Source organism: Anneissia japonica, unplaced genomic scaffold, assembly GCF_011630105.1.
Source record: "Anneissia japonica isolate Jap-2015-1 unplaced genomic scaffold, ASM1163010v1 scaffold287579_len849171_cov184, whole genome shotgun sequence".
In the NCBI taxonomy this organism is placed as follows: Eukaryota; Metazoa; Echinodermata; class Crinoidea; order Comatulida; family Comatulidae; genus Anneissia; species Anneissia japonica.
In genome coordinates this window covers 425,885-440,048 of record NW_022755335.1, presented here as the reverse complement: position 1 = coordinate 440,048, position 14,164 = coordinate 425,885, and the positions used below count along the sequence as shown (strand labels likewise).

At 34.4% G+C, this 14,164-nt stretch overlaps 1 protein-coding gene across 1 annotated transcript in view; it reads left to right on the top strand.

Moving 5' to 3' along the window:
* LOC117123412 (sorting nexin-27-like) overlaps window positions 1–14,164 on the top strand; it is a gene marked incomplete in the record, with an annotated part of 41,573 nt that overhangs the window by 11,478 nt on the left and 15,931 nt on the right. The window contains 4 exon segments of the mRNA XM_033269317.1: window positions 5,179–5,410; window positions 5,734–5,926; window positions 8,737–8,813; window positions 12,998–13,105. Of these exon segments, the coding sequence (XP_033125208.1) occupies window positions 5,179–5,410; window positions 5,734–5,926; window positions 8,737–8,813; window positions 12,998–13,105 (610 nt within the window).

Here is a 14,164-nt window from a genome sequence, read left to right as displayed (position 1 = left end):
ATCTACCTATATAGCCTCTTTAGGATTTATTATTAGAACCTTACAACAATATATTATCACAGATTATTTCTATTAAAAAAATGGCATAAAATTTCCCATTCTACCATACTGCACACCAGGAACTTAGCTTGCCTGGACCCCCCACTTGAGCTTCATCCCTAAACCCCTGCTGATTCTGCCGGAAATTGTCAAACCTCTCTTGGACTGCTTTGACCTTTCTTCTTTTCATAAAATTATAGAGCTACCACTGATTCAATATAATTGAAAAAATTGAAAAGCAAATGCTTGAGGGAAAATATTAAATTGGTGGTGATAAGGTATGCAAGATGACATGGGATCTTACACTAAATTTTGATTGTGGTTCCTGAAAAAATGTGTTTGAACTATATATTCTGTCTCTTATACACATCTAGATGTGTATAAGAGACAGGCTTAAAAATGATGCTGGTTTCCACATTGAAGAGTTATTCAGTACACATTGTTAACAAATTATATACTGTTAGTGAATTTAGTACAATGTAGCCATTTGTATAATTGACTAAAATTGATAAATGAACCTCTTTTTTGATATGTTGTAATTTTGGGAGAACAGTTGACAAAAGCTGTAATTGCTTCTGTTGTAGAATTTGAATCATCTGCAGCTTCACTGCTATGTAACAGCACATTTGCAACAGTAATTAGCAAACAAACTCATTGTTATTCCTGCTGAAGTGAATATTAAACAACAGTGCAGGACCATTCAGAGAATTAATCCGCATTTACATGGATTACGCTAGCACGTAATATGGATTTGAAAACGGTTAGAATATGTAGTCTTTGTTGGTTTTAATGATCACACTTGCACTACTTTTTCTATTCTGAAAAATATATAATGATGAGGTTGTGCTTTGATCATGTTAAGTGTTTTACTAAATTTAGAATTTTATTTCTAGAACTTTCACTTTCTTATACAGTACAGCTTTAGTTGTGATAAGTTTTAATAATGTTAATATTGTGTCAGTCTTTAAGCCCTGGCCAGACTATCAAATTTTATTTGACAAACACATGTGACATGCCTAAATATGGTCATGATGACATCATACCATGACCATATATAGGTAATATCATTATATACTGTACTATATATCGGCATACAACATTTCATAATCCGGACATTATAGCATATCATGCCAACATGGCCTCTGTACTTCAAATGATTACCTTGTCATTGGATCAGACACTCATTGAACACACGCAGTACTCACCTCCCTGGTAGAGAATCTTGAGCATATGGCTATTAATTAGACAACCCTAATTAAAGAGATAGCTTAAAGGTACAAGCAAAATATGTAGCAGCAGGCTGCTCGAACCTTCAAATTATTGTTGGGATACAATCGTGAGAAATAAATTCGCCATTAAAATGTTGTATGGTCTCTAACCATGTGCTCTAGCAAAAAAAAATGAAGTGAGCCCCACAGCGTAACTGGGGTACTAATTCTTAACAATGCTTGAAATATCGGCACGGCCCTTAGATTTATTCCAAGCAAAGTTATTAACATCAGTCAAATATCGAAAAATGCTCCCTCCTATTCGTAATACATCTAGAGTTCTCAGAAACAGTTCCACAAATAAACTTGAATTTAGTAGACCTTTGCCCAAAACAGAACGTTTCCAAAAATCACCCATCCCTACATTAGTGCAATTAATTAACAATGAATTAGATGCGTAGGCTGGAATTAATCCTTCGACTGTTGAATTGTGATTTCCTTTTCTTTTATCTGTTGAGATACTTTGTTCCTTTATTTCTATAATAATGATGGTAATATTGTAGTAGTAATGGTGGTATGATGGTAAGAGTAATAATTATGGTGATTATTGTTGTTATTATTATTGTTGTTGTTATTATTATCGTTGTTATTATTATTATTATTGTTATTATTATTATTATTATTATTATATATACATTTATACAATTTTGCTGATGATATTTTAATCTCTTGCTTATCTTGTTTGTTTTATCTTTTGATGTTTGTAAGCTCAACATTTTCAGCTGCCTGGCTGCTTGTTGTGCAATTTTATACCATAATAAATAAATAAAATAAATAAATAAATTAAAGTCATGCGTAGCTCGTTAAAGAAGATTATAAGTCATACTTCAGGTAATATTGTGAAATTGTAATTAAAATACAATCAAGTAATTACTTGTAATTATAGCATGATTATTAATGGACCACAATGGTAAAGAAAGGGAATGAAGATATTGTATATGCTACGCCTACTATAATACCATACCAGATACGGTAGTCAAAGAAATGTACATACAGTATTTAAAACTAATTTAAAATTAGAAATTCCTCTGGTTATGACAGCATGACGTGTTGAGATGGATTATAAGTTTATTATGTTCTAATGAAATCAGTTAATCATGGTCAGGGGTACAGATACTGAATGGGTATTTTTATATTAGGAAATACTGTCCTCCCTCCACCTTTCGGCCGAAAGAAAGATTACTATTTGGTCTAGGCCCGTTGCCACCTGGCCTGTTGCCACCCGGCCTTTTGCCACTCAGCCTATTGGCACCCGGCCCGTTGCCACCCTAGGCCTGTTTCCACCTAGCCTTTTGCCACCCGGCCCATTGCCACCTAGACCCGTTGCCACCCTAGGCCCGCTGCCACACAGCCTTTTGCCACCCTAGGCCCATTACCACCTGGCCTTTTGCCACCCAGCCTGTTGCCACACACAATGGTACAGTATAGCATTTTATTCTCAGAAATTTCACTCTCGGCATTTTTTCCAACAATATGTACACGGAAGGCAGAAGGCCGTGTGGCAAAAGTCTCTGTGGCAAAGGGCCAGGGTGGCAATGGACCGGAACCCGCCCCTGCCTGCATTTTTATGCTATTTTCAACCATTTTAAACTCATTATTCATTAATACATTTTTTTGAACTTTTTTTTTTTAAATTGGTACTACTACTAGTATGTTTTGTGTTTACTGTAGGTCTTTGTGTGTTTAGTATCTTCAGTAAATTTGTATCAATTTAGGAACCTAGAAATACAAAGTGGTTTTATGAATTTGAGGTGAAAAGGACAAAATGACATGCTTAATATAGGCTAGGTTTCAACTTGCATGAGTAATTTAGATTGCTACTCTGTTATAAACTGAATTTCATGGGCAAAAATGACACATCTCTAATCAACTATACAGTTCTTTATTAGTTTCAGTATGTACAAAAACGAATGTTTCGGTGCAAACTGAAAGAATATATTTTCATGACGTAATAGATAATCTTCGCTGAATGAAAATTATCCCAAAGAGAATGATTCACAGTAATTTGTTGGTAGATAATACCCAGTTTGTCTGCCCTCACAGGGTCAAAACATTAAAAGTTGTTTGTGACCGACCCGGGCCTACTTACTCTTACCTCTCTCATTGCCGCATTTTGCACAGCAAATAAGACAAAAATTAAAGTGATGTTATAGCAGTGCAGTGTAGAGTACTATTTTAATTGAATACTGTAGAACCATAAACTGAATCCCACATGACTTGTAATCAATAAACATAATGGAAAGCATCGAAATAGGTATTGTAAACAATGTTTTAGATCAGGATCTAGATAGAACTCTGCATTTATTTTGAAAAAAAAAAATAAAATGTATTTGAAAAAGTGGGGGTCTGGTAGAAAGGTACTGGTGCCTTTGGTGTTGCATGGATACAGTACCTGCCTTCCCGTCTTAAAATCATTAATTCTACATTCGCAAATGCCAAATAATAATAATAATAATTAAGCTTGCGGTACATCACGTAGTTCTGAAAAGAAATGTTGTAGTTGAGAAAGTCTCGACGTTTTTAAATTTATGTTGTTATATTTACAGCACATAATAATGCTGGAGCTTCTTTCTTAAATTCAAACAGCTAGTTAGTTATTTATGTTGCAGAATTTCTTCTTAAAAGAACAATACTATTTTGTTTTTGAAAAGAACATAGGATGGAAATATATAATTGTAAAGCTAAAAATAGAAATAAGTGGTATTAGTATGATGCCAAATAACATATAATTTCAGCCTCGATGATTAGATACAAAACAATCATGGCTAAATGTGCAATTGTTAAGCTCCTGCAGGAGTATGCCTGGCGATGTTGCATGTAATCAGCATTTTGCATTCAAACGTTCATGGACGACTTAAGAATTACAGATGGCAGTAGTAAGATCAATTGTAGCTAAGGGCAACAGTGTGATAAGGTGTTGAACTTTTGAAATGTTGAAGTGCGTTGTACAAAATTGTTTGGGATAAATTAAGATGATGTAAGCATTATATTGATTGATTCTCATCATCCACTATCATATCAAATAATCACTTCATCAAATCATCGTCAACATATCACTGCATCACTTTGCCATGTTATCCTTATCATAGAATCACCTTGAGCATTGTCTTTGATGTGGAGATGATCGCTGGCGCCATCACTGTCACAACATCATGTCATGCTCATCATCAGAATCTTATCACATAACCATCATCAGCACAGAAATCATTATCGTAACATCCTATCATCACAATTACCTTCATTGTCATATGGTATTGCCCATCTTAGAGCTGAGTGGTTGGCCGAGAGGTTTTGGTTCCTGCTTCTTGTGGTAAAGACCCTGGTTCAAACCCGGCCCAGCGTCAGGTTTGAATTGGAGTCTGATCGCTCGTCTCCTTGAGATAAAGGCAGCCTAAGAACTAATGTGTATTTGTATATCTGTTACATTTCAAGTCAGGTGGCGCTGCACTGCAGCTGCCGCAGGTTGCCAGGGTCCCAGCCCAAGTTTCTGAATTCGACTTTTAATGAGGACAAATAAAACATTATTATTATCATTACCATTCATCATCATCATCTTCATCCATCATTATTATGTCATCATCTCATCTTTATCTCACCATTATTTTCTGCAAATCTTTACCATCGTCGTCTGATCTCAATGTATTTCATCGTTTCATCATTATCATCATCCTCGTCATTATGATTACAGAAAGGTTATCTGAATCATCATCCCACCTGCATTCATCTATCCCATCCGTGGAAGTAAATTTACTTTAGTTTCGTTTACTACTTCCAATGCTGAGCCTCCATGCTCTAACTTCCATCAGGCTAGTATAGTTAGTTTTTCTTAACAAGTTTCCAGATTGGAATAATAATATTCTTTGTTTTTTAGAAATGGAGAGAACGTAGAAGGTGCTACTCATAAGCATGTTGTGGACTTAATCAAACAAGGAGGATCATCATTAACTTTAACAATCATCTCGGTTCCAAATTTACGAGAAGATAGGGGGGAACCGAGTGACGATTCATCAGGATATTCAAACTATGATTATAGTGAGAAAAGACAGGTTTCAGTTACTATCCCAGACTATAGGCAAGATATTAAAAATGGAGATAAATTTGTGGTATGTTGAAAACATTATAAATTAATTTGTTAATGTTATAAATTTATAAATGGTAATAATGATAGTGATGATGTTTATGATGGTGATAGCGGGGATGGCAGCGATAATGGGGATGAGAAAATGCAGAGGACAACAAAAACAATGATGGTGAAATGATTATAAAATGATCATCACGATCATGGCAATAACAAAAAAATGCTGATGAAGAAGATAGTGGTGTTGGTGGTGGCAGTTGCTATGGTGGTAATAATATTCTGTAATCTAAATCCTATATTCGAGCAATGAAACTTAAGATTTGTATTTTTTTTTGTTTTTTTTGGCAGGTTTATGATATTTACAATGCTGGTATTTTGGTGGGCTCTCACCGATTTAGTGAATTTGCAGCGTTGCATGCCAATCTGAAAAGAGAATTTGTTGATTATCAGTTTCCAAAATTTCCAAGTAAATGGCCTTTCTCACTTTCAGAGAAACAATTAGACACAAGGAGAAGAGAACTACAACAGTATTTAGAAAAAGGTTTGTCACATATTTCATTTTTTATGGTATTCATCACATGCATATTCGAAATCTCGGAGTAACTTAAATGTATGTATGTTTTTAGGAAGAAATAATTTTTATAAGAAATGTTTTAAGTATAGAAAATTTACATTTTTAAAATTTAATACCATATTTATTTGAACAAATGCCCTGGGGCATTTATGTTGAGGGGTTCTTTTGAGAAGGAGTTTATTCGAGTGATGCATTTTTTTTTTTGTGTAAAATGGATACATATATTCAGTCAAACTCGCCCAGGTCGAAAAATTGTCAACGTCGAAATTATTTTCATGTCAACTTCATCTTCCCTATATCTACAATGGTTAATATTTTCTCTAACTCGAATAAATTTAAGTCGAATAAAAACAAAAGTCGAACATATTTTAAATGCCAAATTGATCTGTTTTCCATTAATTGTTAGTCCGTAAGTCAAAGTCAAAACCATGACGTAAAACTTCAATCAATCGAAGTCAAAATCTTTACGTAAAACTTCAATCATTTTAAGCTGTCACCGCTTTACCAACATATCTGTTAACGTCAACAAGTGACTCATACATTTCCAATGCAGAAATTCACACGCTAAGTAAGCCCGACAAGTGACTCGTGTTTACATTGCATAGCGGTACTTTGTGTAGTTTGCGTGTTAATTTGTTCGGGTCTTCCTAAGGCCTAACTCTCCAAGTCAAGTTGCTATTTTGATATAACTCAAATAAAATTCGACTTTACTTTAGTTGAATTTAATCTAAGTCGAACTATATTTCAGTGGCACTATATTTCAGTGGCACTTTAGATTCGACTTAGGCGAGTTTGACTGTATACTCAAATAAACGCCCCTTACTGTAAATGTGGAACTACAACACATAATTACAAGGAAAAGTACTGCTTCGGGGCATTTATTCGAGGGAGGCGTTTATTCCAAATGAGGCTCTAGAGGGGAGTTTATTCGAGGGGAGCGTTTATCCAAAGCGGGGTGTATATTCGAAAAAATATGGTAATAAATAATAACTTTTAATGAGCTTGATATTTATAAGCCATTACAATTTATGCAGATACCCAATGGCTGTGGTTGCCTTAAGATATTTTGTATCCATATACTAAATTGCTACTATTATTACATCTGAGAATAAATGATGATCATGAGGATGACATAAGGTATGCCTTACCTACTGTACACAGCAGGCAAATTTCAACATTAATTTAAAAGGTAGATTGGTAGTCTCTGGTGTAGGGTGTTTATACAACATAATTAAAGGCAGTGTATGCTGGCTTTTTAGAATAAGCTAAAGTATAAATATTAAGCATTTATCAATATAAATATTGCTGATCTGTTTACAACACAGCATTGCATTCTTTGCAACCATTATGATAAAAATTTGAGGGCCTAAAAGGCAACCACTGTTATTACTATTTTTAGCTTGCATACTTTCATTTTTTTTTTCAATAACTTTTTTTTCATTTTCTCTTTGCCTAGATGATTTCAACAATTTCTGAATGAGAAAACACATTTTTTTTGTGCCATTCTGTGATGATATTTCAAAAATTGCTAAAGAGTTGTAAAACAATTCTCATTTTAGAATGTAGTTGCTTTAATATTTTAGTTTTTGAGTTTGATCCTCAACAGATGTTTAAAGTGAAGTGCTGTAGTGCCGGCTAAACCTCTGTTGTAGGCAAGATGCCATGTTCCTATTTTAATAGAATCCAACTGGCATCCGTTTAACCTTCTAAACTCATGCACATGTAGGCATAATTATAATACATAAGTAAAACTGCAACATGTCTCAACAAATTGCTTGTTCATACCCTCTGGCTGAAAATGTCATACACTTCTCTTAATAGAGCACAACTAAGAATATCTCGGTTGAAAGATCATTCTTCTACTGCTGCAACCGAATTCTAGAATTTTCCAAATTGTTTGGTTTTTTTTTTCTGTTCTTTTCATCCCTTTGAATATTTTTGTTTCCTCTTGCTATATCGTGCGTAGGTTTGACAGGATGTGTTCATCTTTGTAAACACTGGTGCCTTAATAAATGTCCGCTTTCATTGTAATACAGCCTTTGGTTAATGGCACAATAGTTTGGGTGCTCTGCATGATAATTGTAATGCTTTGTTCATGTTAGGTTTAATATTTCTTGAACTTGTAATTTTATGTTAGGTTTGTGGCAGTGTCATATGTTGATGTTAACATGATTTTTTGGTTAAGGCCCAATTTCAATCTCTTGTGCATGGTGAAGTTATAAACATCATCAATTTTAAATCCTGTGGATTTAAGGTTCTGTTTATCTAGATGTGACATCATTGGTATTTTTTCATGCAAAAGCTATCATTTGATTATTTTGATCATGTGATCCCAAATGAATCAGCTAAATTTCTTATTTTGATTCATAATATTTTTTCTTAAACTTGCAAATTTCCTGGCGATTGTGGTTCCATGTTTTTCTTAAATGTACTCCTAATTGAGGTAGCATAACTGCTCGTGGAGGTGGCTACCACTAAATCCCAGTATTTTACGTTTTTATGGAGCATCTGTTGTACACTGCAGCATAGGAAAGTAATACTGATATATAATGTAAGACTTCACTGGATTCTTTAAGTCAAATTATATGTTTTTTTAGCTTCTTCAAGTTTTTTGTTTTTTTTTAATTTATTGTACAGGAGTGCATGGATGTGCCATGGTGCAATGCACTATAGTAACTTGGATAAAGATGATAAACTACATGAACTATAATAATACAATAGTACAATGCACTATAAAATTAATGCCATTACTGTTATTGTTATTTTTTTTCTTTCAGTTTGCTCAATAAGAATAATATCAGAGTCAGAATACATTCAAGATTTTCTGAAGTCTAGTGAAAAGAAAATTGATGAGGTATGTAAATAATTTACTTTTTATTCCAAGTTTGTTTATCAATTAGTAAGTAGACAGGAGTTTATTGATTAACAATAAAATAGGACCCCAACTTTGGATGACATCCCTTCCGGGAAATCTTGTTGAATTAGGTTTCGTAAAATATTTAATTTTATTTTTCTTAGAATTTTCATACCCATCGGAACTGACTTCCATGAAACAGTTGATAATTAATGTAGTAAAAACATGCAAATATTATGAATTTGTGGGAGATGAGTTATTTTCATGGAGATTTTTGCTTGCGGGAAGCCATCCCAATTTTTGGGAGAATCCCGCGACTTCCGGGTACAGTGAACTTTTTGAGGTAACTCAATCTTTCCATAAGTCGCTAGAAGAAGTTCACCGATGAAAGCTTGTAATATTTCTATTAAAAGATTGTTTAGTCTGTACATCATCATCAATATTGCTGTATATTTACACTAACCACAGCCATCCAATTATTTCCTTAGGTTTGATTAATTAATACACGCACTTCTATTTTTTCCTTATCGTGCCTGTGCTTCAGTTATTGTTCATAAGAAAGCAATTAACACGATTCCATCTAATAAAGCAGTAATATATTCAGTTTTTACTGAGTCAAAGTTTAAAACCAAAAGAAATTTCTGTGATATAATTTTATTGTTATGATTAGCTTTCTCCATAGGTAATTGCCTAATAAATTATTACCACACTAGTGGTAAGTTTATTCTAGCATGGTGCTATAAAAAGAAGCTACTGAAGTACACTTCCTACCTAAATATAGAACATAAATAGAATAAAGTAAAACAATTCACATTTTATCCAATTAAAACAGTAGTTGTAATAGGGAGGAGGCTAAGCGCTCATCTTAAGATTCCTGAGTTGAAGTCCTGTAAAATAATAGGATTTGTATCACAAATGTTCGGCAGCTAACGTTTAGCAGGATCTGGATTCTTGCTAACCGGTAGCTGCTGTGCATTCATATAAGACAGTCCTTGCTCCAAATACCAAGAAGATGATAATCGAATAACTGGCCAATAGGAAACTGGAAATTGGAAACGCGTATGTCTGGTTAGTTGATGATAGAAATGTGCTAACCGGTAGCGCTCACTAACCGTTAGCGAATCCGGATCCTGGTAACGGTTAGTGCCCAATCCAGAGTCTAGGGCTCTTGTGTGAACCTGACCATAAACTCCACTCTCAAAGCCTAATGGTGGGACTAAAGCCGGGCCCTTACTGCACCTGATGATCATCAGCAAGTGCCATTGTATGGAGGAATCACAACACCACAAAGCACGCAATGGATTGTTTTTAATGACGATCAGACTGCAAACTGACAAACATCAGGCGACGTTGCATAGTCTAGCGCTTACAAGGAGTGGAGTTGAATCCGTCTTACGACCATTGTACAACGTAATGATTGCCAAGTTAAGTTGGGTCTAATTAAAGTATCAGTTCCTTCACAAACGAACCGCTTTTAATTGAGGTTGTAAGTCAAAGGAAGCTTCAGTCAAAACTCTAGTATACAAGTCAGAACTTTCCAACACTCAGACGTATTCACATGAGAGAGCAGCTTAGCTCAGTTGGCTAATCTTGTGGTAGCCACTGTGTGTGCGCTGAATCGTGGAGATCTCTAGGTCCCCTGTTCAATTCACATCGCTGCCTCTCCTTGTGTTTCAGCAAGAGGGCTGAAAGTGAAATATAAATTATAATAGCGCACTGTCTTTCGGATGAGACGTTTAAGCCGTTTGTCCTGTGTGCATTATGGCCCATGTGCACATTAAAGAACGCAGTACACTCTTCGGAAAAGAGTAGGGGATTGTCTCCCGGTGTACTGTCCAATCACCACCAGAAGGACCCCAATGGAAATAAGTCTTCTTCTTGACTTTCGTGGGCGATCCTTGATGTTTACGCAGAATAAATCCAATCCAATCCACATGGCAACAACAAACAGTTATTGCACCCTCAATCCATATCAAAACTAAACAGAAGCCTACTGCCACCATGGGAAAATATGTTATACTCCTATAGGCGCTATACAACATTTCGCAGAAGGTTTGATAAATAAGTTTAAGTAGTTTACTTAGGTTCACCTCATGAATTGGATATTTTCTAGGCTGAGAATGATAAATCCTAACCGGTGTTGAATTAATTGTTCCACTAGGAATATTTCCGCGGAGTAAATGGGGCTGCATATTGTGCGTGATTGATTCTGTATTCAGTGACCAGTGTAAAAATACGCTTTACGATAAAAGAAAATGGTGGTATATACAGTACATGACCAAAGTTTTACCAAAGTTTTTTTTGTGAGTCAAAAGAAGCTTCAGTCAAAACTCTAGATACAAGTCAGAATTTTTTAACACCCAGATGTACTCATATGGCAAGAAACAAATTATTACACCTTCCATCCATATGGAAACTAAACAGAATAATTTGGCCACAATGGGAAAATATGTAATCCTGTACTACTATAGGTGCTATAAACAACAATTTTCAGATAGCTTGATATATAGGTTTAAGTAGTTTACATGTTCACCTCAGATTTGACTTGGATGTTTTCTAGGCTGAAAATGATAAATCCTAAACCGGTGTTGAATTAATTGCTCAACTAGGAATATTCCAGCGGAGTAAATGAGACTGCTCATTGTGTGTGTTTGATTCTGTATTCAGTGACCAGTGTAAATATGCGCTTTGCAATAGAAGAAAATGGTGGTATATAAACGACTAAAGTCAATAATTAATGGTGATAAGGAAGAAAAAGGAACGTTCCACGTACAAAAATGAAATTAAATTTAATAGTACTGAAACAAGTAAGGAAAGAAAAGTAGTAAACCTGCTTTCTTTACCTATAGAAAATTAGAAAACATAGCCACATTAAAGATGATTCATTTGGAATTCAGAGCCAGTGGTATCTAATCTTTGAGTGACACACATATCACATGAAAGGTAGAATCATTACAGATACTAAGACATGATTTGCATCCAGTTGCAATCATTAACTCTCTGGTCACTGACACTAGCTCTGTTTGCTCATTGGTAACCTGGATTTAAAAGTGCTCTACTACTGCGAAGCTGCGTATGTTGTGGACAGAGCAAGATTAAGTGCTCACTTAAACTGCCGCAAGCCACTTACCATGTAAGCTAGAAGAAGGAAATTTAATTTGATTCAATATATCATGAAAGAAAAGAGGAAGAAATAAAGAATTGAGCTAATTACAGTATATTGATTTATTGAGATATTCTTAACCAACAACAACATTCTATCTACGTGGTGTACCGCAAGCATTAATTATATATATATATATATTGATTTTATTATTGAACATTGTGAGATTAATGTATGTATGATTAAATATATATACTTTATATTTTCTATAGCAAAACAGTTTTTTATGATATACGTGAAAGGCATTGAATGTTATTGTTACATAATTTAAATTGTGAATTCTTAATAAATCAAGAGTCTTTTAATATGTCAATTTGTGTTCGTTGTTGTTTTTGCTCATAGCATTTTATAGTAGAACTAGGGTGCTCACTTTCTGTTCGGTAGTAGTTATACTGTGCCAAATTAAAGGTCCAGGACAGAGGTCAATACAGGTCGTAGACAATGGCAAACCCATGGAGACATAATTCTTTGCTGTAGGAGTAATTTTGAAAAAAGATTTTTTTTATCCTAGAGCTAAGTTGGTTTCTCCGGCGTGTAAAACAGGCAGTTAAAGTATGTTATGTCTATTTTGAATTATCTTTCAAATTTTAAGATGTTCGTGGCTGTACAGCAGTTTGCTGGATTGGTTTTAAGTTCTTTGATATGGTTTTGTACTGTAAGTGATTTATTTAAATGTGAGCTAAATGGTTTCAGTCCTTTGGAATATTTATAAGAATAGTAAAGCCAAAATTACAGTTCACCCTTCATTTCAAAACCACCGTTGGGACCTCAAATTTGGTGGTGGTCTCGGGGATTTTTTCTCCAATAGAGGGCTATTTTTGTGTTAAAAGGTTGAACTGTGAAATAATTAACTTGTTTTATTTATTTTAATTATTTGGATGATCTTCTGTCTTCTAAATTATTGCTCCCAGGTTTGTTTTAGTCCATTATTGTTCTTACATTATTGTAGCTATTATTTTGCTGTGATTGTTAATATTTTTATTGCTGTTTAATTTGTCAATAAAAAATTCATTTTTTACAGATTAAAAAGGAGGCAGTTACTGAAGTGGACATGAGAGTGCTCCTCCCAAATCGTAAGAGTATAGTTGTGAGAATTAGAAAAAGCAGTACAACAGAAGATGTATATCAGGTGAGATCATCGCATTGTGGGCTGGCTTAATACTTTTGCATGTCTAAAAATTTATTAGATGGTGTCTATGTACAGTACAGCTGGGGTGGATTTAGAGGGGGGGGGCTAAACAGGCTTTAGCCCCTCCCCCCTCCCTAAAATTTAATAGCCATTTCTTTTTAACTGCTTTTTGAAGGTCCAAATTAAAATATTGTTTAATGTTTTCTTCACACACATCATATTTATGGGCTGAACATTTTACAGTAGTTGTTTTTCAGTGATAAAATAAAAATGAAATACGTTTTTTAACCGATCAGCGGACAAAAAACGTAGCTAAGAAAGCTGCTTTTGCCTTGCCTTCATGCTCAAATCTCGAGGCAAAGGCTATATAATACACTAAACTTTTTGTGTCACGTGGGTTTGTTCTTGTCTAGTCTTTCCTTGATTGCTTGCAGTCAGAGGTATTTGAATGTTTGTAAATAAACTACTAATAAACTAAAATTTTCGTGTCGAGCGAGTCGTTCTTATCTAGTCTTGTCTTGATTGCTTGTGGTCAGAGGCAGGTATTTAAATGTTGGTATGATACACTAAACATTTCATGCCGAGAGAGTTGTTCCAGTTTAGTTTTTTCTTGATTGCTTGTCGTCGGATACTACTACTACATTTAAAACATATTTTAAGAGGAATTCTTTTGTCGTCTGAGGTTCTCCTTAACATTGTCAAATTTTACCTGTAGGGACAGTATGTTTATTATGGAACTGTTTTCTCCCTCTTCATTGTCTTATGTTCCCCATGGCAACCCTTTCACCAGGATTTTTAAAGAATGGTGAAAAAGGGTGGATACAAACAATTGCTATTTTAGTACATAGCAAGTGACACGCTAAGTCTGTTTATCGACCTTGCATTTGCATTAATATTTTTTTGAAGCGTGGTTTCAATATTTTAAGCATGGTGTATAATTTGCCTTTTTAATATTTTTATTTAAATTATGTTGTTTCTGTGAGTATCCTACGTGAAAAGATATTTTTATCTGCCATTAAAGATCCTAGTTAATCGTTTTTCATATTATTAATTTATTTA